The 19,381-nt window shown below is 32.2% G+C and overlaps 1 protein-coding gene across 3 annotated transcripts in view; it reads left to right on the forward strand.

The window, feature by feature from the left end:
- Positions 1-7,134: 7,134 nt before the first annotated feature.
- The window catches only part of LOC140437264 (uncharacterized), a 59,513-nt gene continuing 47,266 nt past the window's right edge, over positions 7,135-19,381 (forward strand). For 2 of the 3 annotated variants that reach the window (XM_072526685.1, XM_072526686.1), the window contains exons 1-3: positions 7,138-7,562; positions 10,399-10,596; positions 17,233-17,448. In XM_072526685.1, the coding sequence (XP_072382786.1) occupies positions 7,506-7,562; positions 10,399-10,596; positions 17,233-17,448 (471 nt within the window). In that variant the 5' untranslated portion in view covers positions 7,138-7,505. Of the gene's footprint in view, positions 7,563-10,398; positions 10,597-17,232; positions 17,449-19,381 lie in introns of all 3 variants that reach the window. The other variant, XM_072526687.1, reaches the window with a different exon arrangement.

Here is a 19,381-nt window from a genome sequence, read left to right on the forward strand (position 1 = left end):
AAAAGAGGATCCAGCAGTTCTTCATCTTTAGATTCGGTCCCGTGCAGTAGAGTATCAAGATAATTGAATTTATTTTAAAATTTTACATTGCAAATGGTACCCTATATTGGGATACCCTTTGCCTCTAATATGGGGTAGAAAACCTTTTTTTAAATACTGCCTATTTTCTTTTGTATTTTTTTAAGCTGCCTTTTTACTAAACGCTTAAAAAGTATACAGGAAAACCTAAAATTTAAAAATGGTGCCTAAAATTAATTACGTTATTTTTTAATAGTATTTAAAAAAACATACCCTATATTATAATATAATATTATTATATTTTATTTTATTATTATTAATATTTTACTAATATTATAATATTAGTAAAAGTTTTCAAATAAGGCCGAAGAAACGCTCTAAGGCAAGTTACAGCTGAATGGAATCATGAAACTGAATTAAATTTGTAAAGAGGATGCTGTCGCAAGTGGATACATAAATGTGAATTCGATAAAGTTGAATTACAGGTAACAATTTAAAAATTTACTTACAGACATTATAAGTACTAAAAGCCAAAATAAAGCAGATGTGGAATTAATTTTTTCCTGAACAGCGCTGATTCTTAGTTGAGTCAACGACCAACCGAATTCCAGCAGTCATAAAGTCTAAGGGCGATACTACACCGTTTTGAGAATAAATATTCGTTCTATGTCCCAATATTTAGTTGCCACCAAAATAAGCATTTTTATATTATTAATTAGTTTTGTTCTATATTATTTCGATTTTCTCACCTGTAAAAGATGCGATTTTATCTCTACATTTCCATTTTACAAAAACTTGTAAAATCCCCTCACGTGATAACAACGCACATTTCTTATCGCAATAAAATGGTAACGCTGAATCTACCGCCACATTTCTTTAAAATGTGTAGAAACAAATTATTTTATGGATCTCTTTTTATACAATTTACTATGGTTACCACCGTTGTTAGTATAATATTCAGGTCAGGATTTCATTGAAACCCAGAGCCCCTCTGTATCCAGGCACACTGTGGAGATCTTTATTTTACAAATGCTTGTACCACGGTCTTGTAAATCGAGACCACGTATCGTGTGGTCCCGCATCCTTCATCACGGTGTCTCCCACTTTAGATTTCGGGTTTTTTCCGCTGCATTTCTCCATCGGTTTTTATTTGGCGACAAGTTGTCTCCAGTAGTTATGAAGAAGGTATGGAGGTTTATGGGGGAGGGAGATTTGTACGTGACAGTTGGGAATGACTGCCATGGAAAAGGGTAGTTACAAGTACAAGAATTAGCGGCCGCGACCAGACAAGAGCGGGATTGGTTCTCCGTTTAGTCGCCTTCTACGACAAGCAGGAGAAACTGCATATTCTTGATACTTTAGGCCTGTATCTGTACTTGTTACATAGGTTCTCCCGCAGTATATAATATCCCATTCTCAGCTCCCCTTTAGAACGATGTGCAGATGAGGAAGGTCCAGTAGGGTCTTCGTAGAAGCTGTTGGTATACTCCTCTATATTTGCTTCATTTAGAAAATTATTTCAGATAACAAGTGCTGTTAGTTTGGAAGAGTAATTCTTCTATTAACATTTCTATCACAAAATAGAATAGTCAATTAAACGAGTATTTTTATTGCTATTTGTTGCCTTATCAATCTCGATTTGAAGTTGATGTCCTACACATTCAGACATTTTCATATGTATGATTTTAATAAAGTATAATTTTTTAATAAAATACATATAAGAATACGAACAATATGACGAAGGACGGTGATTTATACTGGGAATTTCGGGATTTGTGTTATATACTTAGTTGATTTCATGGATTTTGTCCGATGAGTAAAGGCACATTAAGAGTAACATATCTGTCAGATACAGGCAAGTTAGAATTTTAAACGTAGACGTGTGGATTTGCGAAAGTCTTTAGTTAATTCACATTCTTAGTAGCCGTCATGTACGGCTCATTTTTAATGGAAATTAGTTTAATGTAATAGCGGTATTTTAAGTTGTGTAATATTATCGTTCAATCTGTCTATCGGTACGAGTGGGGTCAATTAACATTATGAAGTATTTTTTTTAGATTACAAATCACAGTGACAGTTATAGGAACTTTTTGACTTTTGAGTGCAATAACAAAAATGCCTGGAAATAGTATTTCTGGAGAGTATTTTAAGAAGGGGAAGAAAAAGGATGGACCTTTACTATCTGTTTGGGAAAGTATGTACTATTTCTTTTCATATTTTTACATTTAATATTTTTCTTTTAGTGTACTATAATGTGATCTAATTCAATGCTGTATTCTAACGACTTTGTTAAAATATATTGCTTCCTGTTATTTCGTAAAATTGTTTTACTGGCTATCTCATTTATTATGTTTTAAGTACGGAGAATTTGGCTTCTCTTTTGTATTTTGGGTCACAAATATAGAAACAAGTGTACGGTTTCGTATTACCGTGACAATTAACTTAAATTATCGCCACTCAAAATCGCAATACAATAGAGTGATTTATTGGTGTACCCTCTTGTTATACAGACCACACGTAACGGTTAAAAGGTTCTTTTCTGACCGTCTTAAGTCTCAAATCACTTCATCCCAAGACAGCGAACCAAACGGACCTAGTGTGATCGGTTCTCGTCCTATCGAGCCTCGGCGGGCGTCCCGACGTGGTACCAACGAGATTGCACTGGCTAAGAATACGACTTCAATATTTCAAAGAGTAAGTTTATGTTCTTTGTACAAACAACAATAATGAGTATGGCTAGTTAATTTCGTAATTTATTCACAGTTGTATTTACTATTTTTCGCTAATTTATTTACAAACAAAATATTGCATTTTTTTTTTTTTCATTATTATTTATCTAATATCATTTAACCAGCGACATCTTAAGTTTTATACAAAACACTATCGTTATCACAAGTGCATTAGCGAGTTGCGAACACTTTAAAAATCAGTGTTCGTAGTGTGGCACGAATAAAAATTAAAAATAAGGAGCAATCTTTAACCAATAATATAACAACGCCCAGACTATCACATATTGTACCAAAAATAAAAACTCAAGACGTCAGTGATGATGTTAAAGGAGCAATTAGAACCGTTGTATATGCTATGAAAGTAAGAGGGTAACACGTGATAATTCTATTACCTACTTAATATAGTTGTGAGAAATATGCGATTGTAAAACACTTCAAATAAAAGTTTGTGGCGACTTTTAAAACACTGGATTTTCATATAAGGTTGAAAATAGTAGGAGTGCCCTTTACGAAAAGCTAAATATGGTTTCTAAACAGTTATACTTTTGAGGCACTATATGAACAATTATTAAAGCGAAGCTTCTATACTGGCTATTACTTTTTCTCTATAGACCGTCACGGACCTAGCTCTACGAAATGGCGTCACTGATAGCTCTTCTTCACGTGGATTCACTACTCTCGATCAATTCGTTTCTAGTCATCATATATTTATTCTAAGGAGGTTTAAATTAAGAACTTCATGAAAAATAACTAACAAAATACATACATCAAATGAGAAGTAAAAAATTAAAAGAACATCTGTCAATAAAAGATTCGATTCGTAACGATTGTCAAAATTTAAAAGTCATCCAATTAATAACAGTATCTATAGAATCATCTGGGCCCTGATTCTATTTCATTTCGATGTCGAAATTTAAAAGCGACTACGCCATGACAGTCGCAATCGCTAGCGATTCTCATTCATTTCGATTGTAGTTAAAACTGGGGATATTTACTTTATCATTTTGACACTGCTGAAAATTTGGGTTGGCCCTGTTGTTTATTGGCTGCACTACGCTTGTTGAATGTGTGTTTTGTTTACGTTACGTGAACGTTTTTTTTTTCTTGTTTGAGTTGTTAAATCATAAATATTGGCCATTCTCAATTATATTTTGAATTGAAAGAAAAGATGGCAAGAAAAAAAAAGGCGATGTGGGAGATCCTTAAGTTATAACCACTAAGATTTGACTTAGTGGTTATATTCTAATATATTTTTAAATTTACTGCAGCTTAGTAATACTAACCCTAAACATTTTGGGTATCCTAGAGGCATAAACACTTTCTTCCAAATATGGTTCTAATACCCTTATTAAATAATTTGCAGCTTGTTTATTTAGCCGGAATTGCTGTCTAAATTGAGCATCACTTAGTGAAAAAGAATTTTGAGTATCCCGTAACATTCTTCTTATCCTCCGTTATGAGCGTCGGATATCTATCCTCTCTAATTCCTCCAAAACTAACAAATGTCCGTAAAACACAGCCATATTAATACTTTTTGCCTCGGTTTTCCTTGCAAGGATCAAAACACCCCTACCTAAACTGAACCTAAGTTCACTTCTCCCAGTCCAGTCAGTCATGTCAGATTAATTTCGACTCGAAATGAAATTTCAACCACTTTCTTGAAGTTGAAATTAATTTCGATAAGTCGAAAATTAGTGACGTCGTTTGGTTAGTTCAGCTGAAATCCACAAGGTTCGCAAAGTCGCATTTCGACGTCGCCATATTAATTTCGACATGTTTTGAGTCGAAATCTCAATTAGAATCAGGGCCCTGTTTACATTTTTATGACACTTCTGGTTTTAAAATAATTTCATAGATATACATATAATTATTATTTTAAACATCTTATTTAATTTATATAATAAATAAAGTCATAAAAATGATATTTATTTGTATTTATTATTAATTTAATATTTCGTTCGATTTTGACAGGTCTATCAGAAGTAAACAACATATGCTTTGTTAATAGGACTTTTCATCACAAAATAGTATGAGCCACTTTTTTCGTACAGTTTTTTGGAAACAAACATATTAGGTTATATATTATTAGGAATACAAATAACAATAAAGTGACGTATGACGTATAATATATAATATACGTCATTGATTTTCCTAGAATTGGAAACAGCTGCGAAACAGGTCGGTCTAGTCATCAACGAAGACAAAACCAAGTACAGGTTGGTAAATAAGGATCCTATAGCAAATTAGGAGCGGGAAACAGCATTTGGAAGTCATATCTTCGAACGAGTTAACAGCTTCATAATGCTTTGCTCGCTAGTACTACTACCAATAAAGCAAGCGAAGAAATTAAAAGGCGAATAAACCTTACAAATAGGGCATACATACTATGGATTCCAAAAACAATTCTACTCAAGAAATATCCAAAGAAAAACTAAAATTATTATATACAAAACACTACTGAGGTCGGTCCTCACATACGGGACGAAAACATGGACTTTAACGCAGAAGAATGAAAGACTTCTGGGAATATTCGAGCGTAAGATACTCCGTAAAATATGTGGAGCTATAAACGATCAAGGGTAGTGGCGCAAAAGATTTAATTTCGAATTATACCAACTCTTTGTAATGAACCAGATGTCGTAATGTTCATTAAAACACAGCGACTAAGATAGGCCGGACATATAATACGAATGCCTGACAACATGATTGCTAAAAAGCTGACAGGAACACCTATAGGAAGAAGAAGCAGAGGCCGACCGCGAATTAGGTGGTTAGATGGAGTTGAGACCGACTTAGGGATACTAGCAAACAATTTAGATGACGAGGTCGGGTCCAATGAAGAGGACAACTGATTTTATACAAAATTGTATAGTGTGTTACTTATTCAGTTTTTAGCTATGAAGATTCGAAGATTCTAATCTTTAATATATATATATATATATATATATATATATATATATATATATATATATATATATATATATATATATATATATATATATATATATATATATATATATATATATAAACATATATATATGTATATATATATATGTATATATATATATGTATATATATATACATATATATATATATATATATATATATATATATATATATATATATATATATATATAAGAAATAAGTACACAAAAATGTTATTCCATAAGTGGTTTCCACACTGTATAATTTCAAAAATTTCACTCTGTATTATTCACAATAGACCATGGACGTATAAATAAAGAACGTCCATGCAATAGACCGACCATACATAATATAGTTCGTTGATGTTGAATTGTTAGGGAGCTTTTAAAAATATAAAAATATACAGGATGGTCCATTAAAAATAAAGATAATGGACTATGCTAGACTTGCCGGTGTGTTAAATGTACCTGTACATTTAAATTTATGTTTTAAAAGCACACATTTATATTTAAAAGCTGATTGTATCTAGCAGATCCCGAGAACTTGTATAATAGGTAATGGAAGATATACTACAAGCCAAGTGATTGCAGTTGGTTGTAGCAAATACAACTTTTGTAGAACAGACTACTTAAAGCGAAGAAACAAGATAAACCTTATTGAATTTGAAGCAATAGGCCTGCTTATTTTTCTTATATCCCTATTTCTTTTCTTTTTCTTGAAGGGGAAAGTCATAGAGTCTTGAAATTTGCCTCATAGGCTCTTATTAGTCCCGAAAAGTTCTGTTAAAATTTGAATAACTCTTCTTCCCTTTCTCATAATTTTATGTATTTTCAGGTGTCAGACTGGAGTTCCGGATCCTTTGTGATACTCTCTTATATTGGATTAGGAACATAAACTTGGAGTAATTAAACTATTAATAATTCAGAAGAAATAGTTAAATTAAAATTTTTCGATTATGTTAAAAAAAATGGAAAAAAAATAAATAAAAAAAATTGAACAAAATATGAAAATGAGAAATTCCATAAATATAGCTCCTTTAACCACATTTTAAGATTCAAAGAAATGAAATATTTTTCTCAATATAAAAGATATTTTTCACGCGTGTCTATAAAATTTTCAGTTTTGCCGACATCTGTAAAGTGCAACATCATTTCTTTATTTGATTGTGTTATAATTAAATTTCTTTCTATGAAGCCCGGCCCTGTAATATGTTTACAAATTAGAGAACGGTATGACAATTTGACAGCACATATTTTTCATTGACGGAAGTACGCAGGCGGAGCAATAAAATGGAGGGAAGTTAAAATTCAAATTTTCAATAATTTTTTTAACAAATCAAGAGTTAAGGAAATATTAATTTAAGTACTCCTAACTATTCGTAAATTTCTAAACTTTATAATAAATAATAATTAGATTAAATTCTGCTAGAATGTAAAATATCTTCTTTGTTACAATTATTACGCATTCGCCGTAGCTTCAAGTACGCCATGTTGATTCGACTGTTTATTGTTTGCGGCGCCCCGCTCCCGTTGTTCTAGCTTAAACGATAATATTTCAAACTTACGACAATTCCAGATATAATAACCCTTAGAAAATTGATATGTATAAATTAAAGAGTGTTTTGTGTTATATGTTTAGCCTAACGTGCGAAATAATTCGTTAAATTTATAAAAAAATCAGATGAAAACCTCTACAATGGCTACCTCCGCGTCCCCCCGAACAACTATAAATTGACAGTGAAAATGTTCACGTGATTTTTAAAAGTTATTTGACAATAAACAATGTTGATTTTATTGTAAATAAATATAAAACGAATATTTAATTTGGATAATTATGAATTCTGATAATCAGAATGTTCTACCAACTGTGCATAGTGCTCCAAACACTGAGGTAAAGTTTTTAATTAATTAGATAAAACAATAAAAATTAAGATAGTTGGGGTTTGAATGAATTTGTTTATTTATGTTCTAATAATCAATCGATAGATACTATACTAACATCAACAGTGATTCATCGAGTTCTCTGATGAAATAAAAAATGCTGTTTAATAAAATCTTATTTTTTTCGTAGTCTGGTTTATTTGCTATAAAAATTATGAAAGTCCGACGGACCCTACTATACCGGGTGGGTAAAAAAAAAAATTATGTATGTGTGCTTTGATTTCCGTTATAAAATTTATGCTGGAGATGAAACGATTTAGAAAAAAGAAAAAGGAAAAAAAAAACTAGTTAAGAAAACGTGTATGTTAGAAACAATGAAAGGGGTAAATTGTTTGAAACTATGCTAATAAAATGTAACAGGAATACCACCGGAGACAAAACAGAAAAAACAACAGAAAACGAGTATTGAGAAAACAAAAAATTCACTTCAATTAATTAAAAAGTGAAAAAATCTGCAGAGATTATTGAGAAATTGAAGAGTAATTGGTCTTGAAATCTCCTTCCTCTAAAAATGTCTTATCAAGAAGTGTAATCCTTCAACTCTTGTGTTTTGTAATAGTACATCAGTAGATCATGGCCTTCAACTCTTGTGTTTGTAATAGTACATCAGTAGATTATGGGTTTTTAACCCATGATCTGGAATTCTTTTTTCTTGGTGCTTTATGTCTGCACTATTTGTAGCTGTTTTTTTGTATTTGTAGCTAGAAATTTTTGGTGCATTTGAGTGAGGTTTCATATCCTGTTTAGATTTAACACCCTCTTCTGTACAATTCAAGTTAATCTGGTGTATTTGAATTCAGACAAGCACTTGTGTTTGTGTCTATACAATTTGGTGGTCGTCTTATGTGAAAGGTATCAGATTTGTACTTGCTACAGCTGGTTTTTCAAAATATTGAACATGGCAGTTTCTCTTCTGTTCAATCATTTCTTCTTCTTGTGCCACTCCTATCGGAGATTGGAAATCATCAAGGCTATCCTGACCTTGTTTACAGCTGACCTAAAGAGTTCATTAGTGGTACAGTCAAACCACTCTCTCAAATTACCCAACCATGACATTCTTCTACAGCCTGGATTCCGTTTTCCTTCTATTTTTCCTTGCAATATATTTTGAAGTAACGCGTATTTATGTCCTCTCATCAGGTGACCCAAATATTTGAGTTTTCTTCGTTTGATCGTTGACACAATTTCTGGGTCTTTTCCTATCCTTCGCATTACTTCAAAGTTTGTAACTCTTTCAACCCAACTTATCTTCAGCATTCAACGGTAGCACCACATCTCGAAACTTTCAATATTTTTTATATTGTTCTGCTTGAAGTCCAAGCCTCTACATCGTATAATAGTGTGTTAAATATGTAGCCCCTTAGCATTCTTAATCAGAGAAGGATGCTTATATCTCTGTTGCAGAAGAATTTCCTCATCTTTATAAAAGTGGCCCTGGCAATTTCAATACATCTTTTTTTTTTTCATTGTTTTGGTCTCCAGTTTCGTTTATTGAAGTACCCACATATTTGTAACTTGATACTTTTTCAATCATATGAGTATTTACAAAAAGTTTTATTGTTCCAATCATGGATGTACAAATAAAGAACGTCCATGGTTCCAATGTACACATACACTGATCCAGAACTACAGGGAGGGCAGTACATTCCTAGAATGTACTAAGGATTATTTTTTTTGTGATCGTTGATACAACAGTTTATGGTTCAAGGGACATTAAGGGATCTTCAAAAAGATTTCTTACTGCGCATTCATCCTTTCAGTATGGACCCAGATGTGACCAGCTGGATGGGTGCAGACAGCCCTTCTTAGGTCGTTTCCTGTATTGAAACATTGAACCTACTATGTCAAAAATATATTACATTTTGTTGTTCTTTCATAAATTTTTGTTGAAATAGATTAAATTACACTTGGTATACTTACCATCATCCAATGCATTTAAACACTCAAATAAACATAAAAAAGTGATAAAATCACATGTAATAGGATATCATTGACAGAGTAGAAGGCATAAAATTATCACTGATAAAACACAATAATTGTAGGAAGCAATTTTACTCGTAAATGAATCATTTAGGGTTTTAGGGGGAAGCTGGGAGGTAGGAGTGGTAAACTTTTTTGCATATTTTTTGGGATCCCAAGATTGACATTCTCAGCAAAATTCAGCTTGTTAATATGATTTTTAGAGGTCAGTGATCTTTTTTTGCCTCTGACTACTGGAGTAAACTGTATATTTACTATTACAATCAAGATTTGGCCTCAAAATTTTGTCTTAAATCTCTTAAAACTCATTATTGACAGTAAAATAATTACTTGAAATCTCATCAGAATTATATGCTATATGTTTAAAACCCATTAAAACCTAATGTGATTAAATAGGTTTTGAACATTTTTTTATTTGGGCATTTTGCAAAAATATTGTGTGTATGATAATAAATTGTGTGTTATAAACCATTGGAAGTTACATTTGTCTTTTTAAATCAATTATTAAAATACCTTCATAAATCTAGAATATTGAGGCAGTTAACTTGGTTTTTAATCTAACAATTTTCTCCTTTATGTGGTCATATTTAGTAGAAACACATATTTTCTATTTATATGATTAATGTAAATACTAAACATAAAAAATTACAGTTTTGTGAATGAAGATGTTAATATATTTACTGTAGTTATGTTTTGGAATATGTAAGGAAAACTATTGGTGAGGGCACACCATGACAAAATTACTTGGGCAGTAGAAATAAATTGCAAGCAATAAGCAAGAATTATGGTTTTGTTTTTTTTTGTAGGCAATTTCTCACAGAAGTCCGGCCACCACTTCAGTACCTACAGACTTAAGAGTCAACACAACAGCTCTAAATGCAGTTGCTCTAAGTAATGTAGCCAAGTACTGGGTATTGACTAATCTTCTGCCAGGACCAATTCCACAGGTCTCTGTCTATGGACTACCAGGAGCAACTAGAGAAAGTCAAGGAAAGATATCTCAAGTATGTAATATTGGCATATGATACATTTTTTGTATGAATGCTTTCTTTTAAAATAATGTTATTAGAACACCTAATTTTCACATTTGCCAGGCTTTCTATGACAACCACAATATATAATATATGTTAGCCCTTTAAATTCTATGCAAAGCAAAAATAATCAGTTATAACTTAATTTATAACATCTTAAACACCAGAGTAGGATACAAGCAGCAGAGATGAAATACCTCAGAAGAACTATATGGACAAGAAGGACAGACAGACTCAAAAATGAAGAAATAAGAAACAGACTTACTGTTTCTTGACACAATAAAGGAAAAAAAATTAGCATATGGTTCTGTCATTTAACACGAATGAACAATAACAGACAAGTGAAGTGGTGGAAGCTAAACCAATAGGGAAACACAGAAGAGGGAGACCAATAAAAGAGTGGATCAATGACATAGCAGAGAGCAGAGAGAACAATGACAATAATGTATCAAAGTTCAATATCTTAAAATATGCAAAATTTAATTGTCCATGCATGAAACATGGAAACTTCAAGTTGATTCCACAACTGATTCAACTGATGTCAACTGATTTGAACAAAAACAATTTCTGGGAAGAAAACTCTGAATGGTCGCATTAAGATCGTCGATATCTATATTTTTTGCCTCCAATATTACTGTTGAATCAGGAATCAGTTATGGTTATTGAACTGTTGCGCTATGTCCTGAAAACAGACTGAATAAGCTCCTATTTCGAGCCTGTAAAGTAACAGAAATATGCTGGTAATGTGATGAATCCTGTTGAGGTATCACCATTGACTTTACTATTTCCAATGTCTAACAACTGCTTAGAAAACACAATTTCATTTAATAACAATGAAATTAGGTATGTTTTTCCCATCCCCCACGGAGCATCTAACTACTAAACTATTTCACTAATCACACTACAAAAAATGGTAAATGATTCTTCCCTGCTTAATATTTATGTGCACTTTTGTATGGGAATACTAATAATGTATTCGATAACAATAATTGTTGTTATACTATTTTTCTTACAATTTCTCATGGGTTCTCGAGGGATTTCAAAAACGAAAGAGTGGCGTTTAACGAAATTTTTTGTCTACTTATATAACTAAATTGTTAATATTTTTATGTTAATATTGTTAACCAATTAGTTAGTTATCAATATCCACAGTTCATATTTTTTGACAAACTGTGTATACAGCTGAAAAATTTTAAGTAATACCTATCTGACGATTTTATTTTAGATTTTAGAATATGCAGAACTTTTTATAAAGAATAATTTTTTAATTACTATTTTAGGGGGAATATGCCACAATTGAAGTTTAAAATAAGTTTATTGACGTTTCAATATCCACTTCAGTAATTGTTCTCAAAATACAAACATTAATAAATTATTTAATTATCAATTTAATAATGTTTGTATTTTGAGAACGATTTCTGAAGTGGAAATTGAAACGTCAATAAACTTATCTTCAATTGTGGCTTATTCTCACTATAATAGTAATTACTTTAAGATGACGACGAAATAAAAGATCTTTACTATGAACAGCTAAATCACGAATATGAGCACCTACCTAAACGTGATGTAAAAATAATAATGGGTGATTGTAATGCTAAAGTGGGAAAAGAACCTCTGTACACTGCAGTAACTGGTAACTACAGTAAACACGAAGTAACAAACGATAATGGTCAAAGACTTATTGCATTTGCCATGGAGAAAAACATGGTGGTGAGAAGCACACAACTAAAACGAAAAGAGATATACAAAGGTACGTATGTGGGTCTCCCCAAATGGAAGGACGGTGAATCAAATAGATCATGTTATGATTGAAAGTAAATATATGAATATCGTTCAGAAGGTAAGAAGTATGAGAGGAGCTGAAAATGACTCGGACCATTACCTCGTTAAAGTCACATGTGGAAGGAGGCTGGAAGAAAAAGAGAAATCGAACAATAAAACAAAGAGAAAGTACAATATTGAAAAACTTAATGAATAGAAATAAAACATAAATATGAAGAAGAAATAAATAAAATTCTACAACAATGTGACCAAAATTTACAGACACGTCAAGCCTGGGAACAAATTAAATTTGCCTTAGGAGAAGCTAGCGAGAAAATAGTTAAGTGCGACTCCAAGAGAAGTACAAACAAAGAGTGTCAGGCGATAGCAAAGGAAAAGAAGAAGATCAGACAACAAATATTAACAGATAATAGAGAGTGTAAAAAACAAGAATATAGAATAATTCGAGGAAGATTGAAAGCTCTGTGTAGAAGGAAAAAGAGATACCACAACAAGTTGAAATTAAAAGAGATATAAGAAAAGTTTAAAAACAAAGAGATGAGGTCATTCTATCAAGACGTTAAAAAGATGGGAAAAGGTTATCAAAGCCACTGTAGTTATATGAAAGGTAAAGACAGAAATTTAATTAGCGATCCAGCAGAAATAATGACAGAATGGAAAAAACATTTTGAAGAACTATTAAATGGTAAGGTGGAGCACAAAGCAGTAGACAACTGGACGGTTGGAGAAGATGCGATAGTTGAAAGGCAGCCTACAGAGGAGGAGGTGGTGACAGCAATACAAGAAATGAAAAATAACAGAAGTCCTGGTAAAAATGACATATGCATAGTAATGATCAAGTTTGGTGGAGAACAACTTCAAAGGAAATAATGCCATCGGAGTGGTATGAGGCCCGCATATCCCTCTGCAAAAAAAAGGAGACAAACTGAAGTGTGACAACTATAGAGGTATAGCCTTACTAGACTTCTTCTTCTTCTTCTAATGGCGCTACAACCCTTTGTGAGTCTTGGCCTGCTTAACAATGTTCTTCCATTCTGCCCTGTCGGATACTTTCCTTCGCCACTGCCTGATGTTCATGGTTTTAAGATCCCTCTCTACGTCGTCTATCCATCTTTTACGGGGCCTTCCTCTTGTTCTGTTTCCTTGGGGCTTCCATCTCTGGACTACTTTTACAGCTCGATTATCTGACATACTTTCTAGGTGACCAAGCCAGTTTAGTCTTTGTGACTTTACAAATCTGACAATATCTGCGCTCTGCATTAGTTCATCCAGCTCGTGATTCATTTTAATTCTCCACGAACCATCGCTGCATTGGGTTGGTCCAAATATCTTCCTTAGTATTTTGCGCTCAAATATTCTCAGTTGATTTTCATCAGTGGTTGAGAGGGTCCACGTTTCACATCCATATGTGACCACTGGTCTAATTACTGTTTTGTAGATTCTCAGCTTAGACTCACGATTCAGTAACTTACTTTTCATTAAGTCTTTGTATGCATAAAAGCACTTATTACCGCTAAGAATCCGTGCTTGTGCTAGCCTTACTAGACACCATATACAAAATCTTGGCAAGAATATTGAGAAATAAACTAAATTGCTATACGAAAACAATCCTACAAGAGTATCAGGCCGGCTTTGGAAAGGACAGATCTACTATAGACCAAATCTTCTCATTAAAGGAGATACAAACGACTTATGAAGGTAAAGTTCCCCTGCATGTTTTGTTTGTGGATTTTAGACAAGCATATGATAGAGTCGATAGAGTCAAAATGTATCGAGCAATGGAACATTTGCATATACAAAAGAAACAGATCCGGCTAGTTAAAATGACACTAAATAACTCTACGTGTGAAATTGCTTGGCAGGGTCACATATCAGATCAATTTACGGTTGCAAAAGACTTGAGACAGGGAGATCCTTTATCCACTACATTATTCAACTTAGTGTTAGAAACTGTAATTAGAAAATGCAGCATGAAGGTGGAAGAAACGATCATGAAAAATTAGCACCAGTTCTTGGCATTTGCTGATGATCTAACGATCCTAGCAAAAACCGAGAAAGAATTAAGAAGAGTTGAAGAAGCACAGAAATCATTGAAGAAGCACAGAAATTCGGATTGGAACTAAATGAAGACAAAACCGAATATATGATCATGGGAAGGACAGAAAGGAAAAAAGAAGACTTTAGTGTGAGGTCTGTACGTGGTAAAAGCTATAGTTTTAAAAGGGTGGACAAATTTGAATACCTGGGTGTAGTTTTCGATGAAAATGGAAAAGAGAAATGAGAGCTGGAAGCCAGAATAGCAAAAGAGAATAAAAAATTAGGTAGTTTAAGAGCCCTACTGAACTCAAAATACGTTTCTAGACAAGGTAAACTCAGAATATATAAAACAGTAATTCGACCTAGAGTAACATATGCCGGTGAGACATGGACATTAAATAAGAAGGAAAAGGATACTCTGGAAAGATGGGAAAGGAAAATATTGAGATGCATATTCGGAGGACGGAAGACAGAAGATGGGATGAGAAGAACCAACAATGAATTAATGGCTGTATACAAAGAACCTATCATTACTAAGTTCGTCAAGTCACAAAGAATCAGATGGTTGGGACATGTGGAAAGAATGGCAGCAAACAGAATGCCTAAACTAGTAATAACCAGGAAACTAATCGGCCTCAAAAGAAGAGGTAGACCCAGAACGAGGTGGATTAATAAAGTGGAGGAAGACCTTAAACATGTGAAGGTGAGGGACTGGAAAAGAAAAGCACACAATAGAAGCGAATGGAGAAATATTGTCCACCAGGTCCTTCAGAGCAGTTAAGAATGTTGTATATACATATTTAAGTTAAAGTTTTGAATTAAAATAATTGTAATTAGTTAATATTAGGATTATGTTTTAAAAAAATGCCCTAAACCTTAACAGCCTGTTGTGCGTAAAAATAAATAAATAAAAAAAGTTATGGTGCCGACTTAATTGGATACATTATATAATACAGCACCGCACACTACACACTACCCTTATATATCGATATGTGACTGACTGTGTGACTAACGGTCCAAGCCATAAAATAAAAAAATAAATTAATTTTTATAATTCAAAGTTTATATGTTTTTCTTTTATTTGCAATACTTATTTCAAATAACAGAAATTTTGTATATAAAATATTCCTAAGTAGTCCTCATCACTGTTTATAATACTTCTAGAACATCATAACTTTTGGCTCCATTCTCTAATTATTTTCTTTTGATAATTGGACCTAAAAGAACGATTTAATAAAGCACACTTGTCCTGTAATTCATCAAAATGTCAACATAATGAGATCCTGACATTGTATTAGATAAATTTTATTAAAACACTGTATTTTACTCAAACCTGTTATATAAGTGTCGGAACAAATAACTTTTACTATCTAGAGTGGTAAAGTAGTTGTAGTGTAGGTCTTAATGGTTGATAGCACAGTACTTTCATTATTTTATTCAAAAAGATAATTATTTAATACAGAATAATTCTCATAAATTTACAAATGGTTACTAAAAATCCTAATGACAAAGCAAAGAGATGACAGTATTTTCTGATGTACTTTGCTGTAAAGTTTAGAGACTATTTAAAATATGTAGGTACTAAAAGATAAATATTTTGACAGTGGCGGAGATTAGAGTGTAAATAATTAAAACTTAATTTTTTTTTTAATTTCTAAGGAGACGTTTCAAAATATGTACGTAAATGTAAGTTTTAGTTAGTTTTTCAGTTGTTTATTTATCACATGTAAGAAAATTTACATGTTAATAGTAAATAACGGCGCGTTGCACATAGGGAGTGCCGTAGTTGCACGTAAGGAATACAACTTGTAGCTATTTCATTGATGCCATTTTTTTTAATATGTAACTTACCATCTAAAGCTACCGTTAAAAGTTCCTTTTCAATATGTCATCTTCAAATGGTGCCTATATTTTTATCGATTAAGCAGCTTATAATTTCAGCTTTGTTTCAAGAGGTTGATGAATGTTTTTCTGTTAATCTCGAATGATAAATGACATGTTCATTACGATTACAGCATTTTCTGAAATCCACCCGATCATTTGTGTAAAATATTTTTCAAAAACATCTGCATTCATCTCGTCATGGTAGTCTTTGGTTGATGTCGACTGAAACTCCAGTAAACCATCGTTAAGGCAACGATTTTCGCAAATTTTGACATTTCTTATGGTAAATAACATGAGCAGATTTACAATTTTTCCAAAACAATCAATTTCGTAAAAAAATAGAAATCTCTCGAGAAAATTGTCGAGCGATCATTTTATAAGATTTTAATATTAGCCTAACTAAACAACAATGTGTCGATCGACTTCGTCTTGATTTTTGTGATAAAGCAGTAGATCATCAACTGTTCACAGATAGTTTGACGAATTCAAACAAACAAAACGACGATTTATTGTTTTGTTTGTTGCAGAATATATTCCAAACCAAACTTTACATTCACAATGTCAAAGCCATAAATGGCACCTCATTCAGGATAATAACTATGTTACTACCAATTTGTAGAAATAAGCGATTACATGGCCGTCTTAAATTACGATTTTTTCGACTGCTCTATATTTAATAATATATGGTTTGAAAAGATCCTCACAAAAATTTCATCAAAAAGTGAATTTAGAGACAGAATAGAGCAATCGAGATTATTGTTTCTGAGATTAAAAACATTGTTCCAAAATTTCTAACCTCCAACCATGGAAGTAAACTAAAAGAAGATATTTATATACAATAATTGATTACACCATCATTAGTTACGATAGAGGCATGTTTAATAATCAACAATTGTATTATTTTAGGATGCTGTACTCAGCCAACACAGTTTTCTTCAAGCAGACCCGTTACTCATACAACAACATACTCAGATTCCAGTTAGCATTGCCACCTCACATCAGGGTAACCTCGGATTATCTGCAAGTTCAGTTCATCTTGAGAATGCTCACAATGTATCTAGTCATCATACCAGTGAAAACTTGTCATCACAAACTGCTAACCAATTATCTAGAGATATAAGGGTGAGGATTTATATGAATAATAATAATTATTACTGATGTTATACTTTATTTGAATATTTTATTTAGCACTTAATATATATAGACAATAACTCCACTGGAATCCAAATAGTACAAAATGAATATACATACTACTATTAGTACAAACTAATACTAACAATCTGCCACTGAGCAGCTTTACCAAATCTTTTTCTTTCCCCAAGGCAGAAGACTTTACCAAATCTTCTACCACCTGTGGTTTTTTGGTAGTTTCTTAATTGTCAACATTTGTGGAATTTTTACCATATTTTATGACCTGTTCATCTTAACCTGGCTGAGATCTACATCATGGTCACTTAATTTTTACTTCTTATACACCTCATCCCTTGCTCATGAACGCTTCCTGTATTTGGTCAACTTTTCACAAACTCTCTGTTTTGAAACAATGTTCGTACATTCCAAGTGAAGATTTTTAGCTCATTTTCTTTGTTTCGTAGCTTGGGTCATTTCCGTAAGTTCCGTCCGGTATATTTTCTTTGGATTTCGTATCAATATTTTTTACGGAATGAAAGTGTTAGCCTCTTGCTTAACTCCCCCATACTGGAGGGCTAGAAACTCATCTGTTAGGGTTGTCATACTTTAGCCTGTTTTGGTTCGCGGTTGGTATTTTATTTTCCAGCTGGGGCCGCGTCTCATGGGAAACAGACAACATCCATATGTTAATTTATGGTATACACTAAAGTTTTTATTTTTTATGCGCCTAAAAAACGTACCAAAATGTTGATATATATATATATATATATATATATATATATATATATATATATATATATATATATATATATATATATATATATATATATATATATATATATATATATATATATTGTTAAGCTATTTAAATTGTATTATATTGCTTATTTAGAAAAATTCCTGTCTATATTTATTAAATGATCTAATCTCCAATTAATCACAATAAATCAGCATTAATTAATTACAATCTCAGGCTATTTAACTTGTACTATTTACCTTTGATCGTGGATTCAAAATATTTTCCAATTGGCATCCTAATTGGGATAGGTAATATGACCTGAATAAAATACATAGAATTTCAACTGAACTATATGTGAGATGTCCTTTATTTTAATGAAATTTTATATAACAATCAATCCTGTAATATTTGCAATATACTAACTTTAAATATATGAGAAGTTGTTTTCTATCATGGACCCAAATGTTATTTTACATTGATTTTTAATATGTGTTATAACTAAGCTCTTTTTATAATTCTTTTTTTTTTTAAATGATCGCAAATTTAACTGTCTCTATTATTTATTCAATTTATTTAATTAATAAATGAAAACCACACTCCTGCTCTAATGAAAATTGACTGACCTTTCTTTCTCTGCCGTTGCAATTCTATGGCCACGCCACAAAAAAAATCCTTTCTCTGCTTCTGCTCCTATTGTGGTCCAGATGACGTACACCTTTCTCCTATCTGTCCTTGTATCTGCAACCCAACAACTCGTGTTAGTCTATGCAGCCTCCTTTTGAGCCAATCTCCGCGCCTGTTTATAACTCCAAATGTTTCCGGCTTCCTGATATTAATATTCTTATACCCTTTGGTTTTTCTATCTCTCTGTACCCCGTTCCTCACACTGGTCAGCTTTTACCATCGAGCAAAAAGACAAAAGAGGGAATCTAATCGTTATAAAAAGGCGACCAAAAAAGTGGCCTCTGATGGCGGACATATCCGGAAATGCGAATGCGCCAAATTTAAATTTTCCGACACTTATTAACAGTAGCTATAAAATAGTTTTCAAAATGTGTCTTAGACGAGAAAATTTTAATTAAATATTAACGATAACAGTCTAAAATGTGAATCAATTGTTAAAAAACTTCAATATAAATAAGATTTCATGTGACAGTTGGGACAAATAATAACATAACCCAACTA

Source organism: Diabrotica undecimpunctata, chromosome 3 (genome assembly GCF_040954645.1).
Source record: "Diabrotica undecimpunctata isolate CICGRU chromosome 3, icDiaUnde3, whole genome shotgun sequence".
Taxonomy (NCBI): domain Eukaryota; kingdom Metazoa; phylum Arthropoda; class Insecta; order Coleoptera; family Chrysomelidae; genus Diabrotica; species Diabrotica undecimpunctata.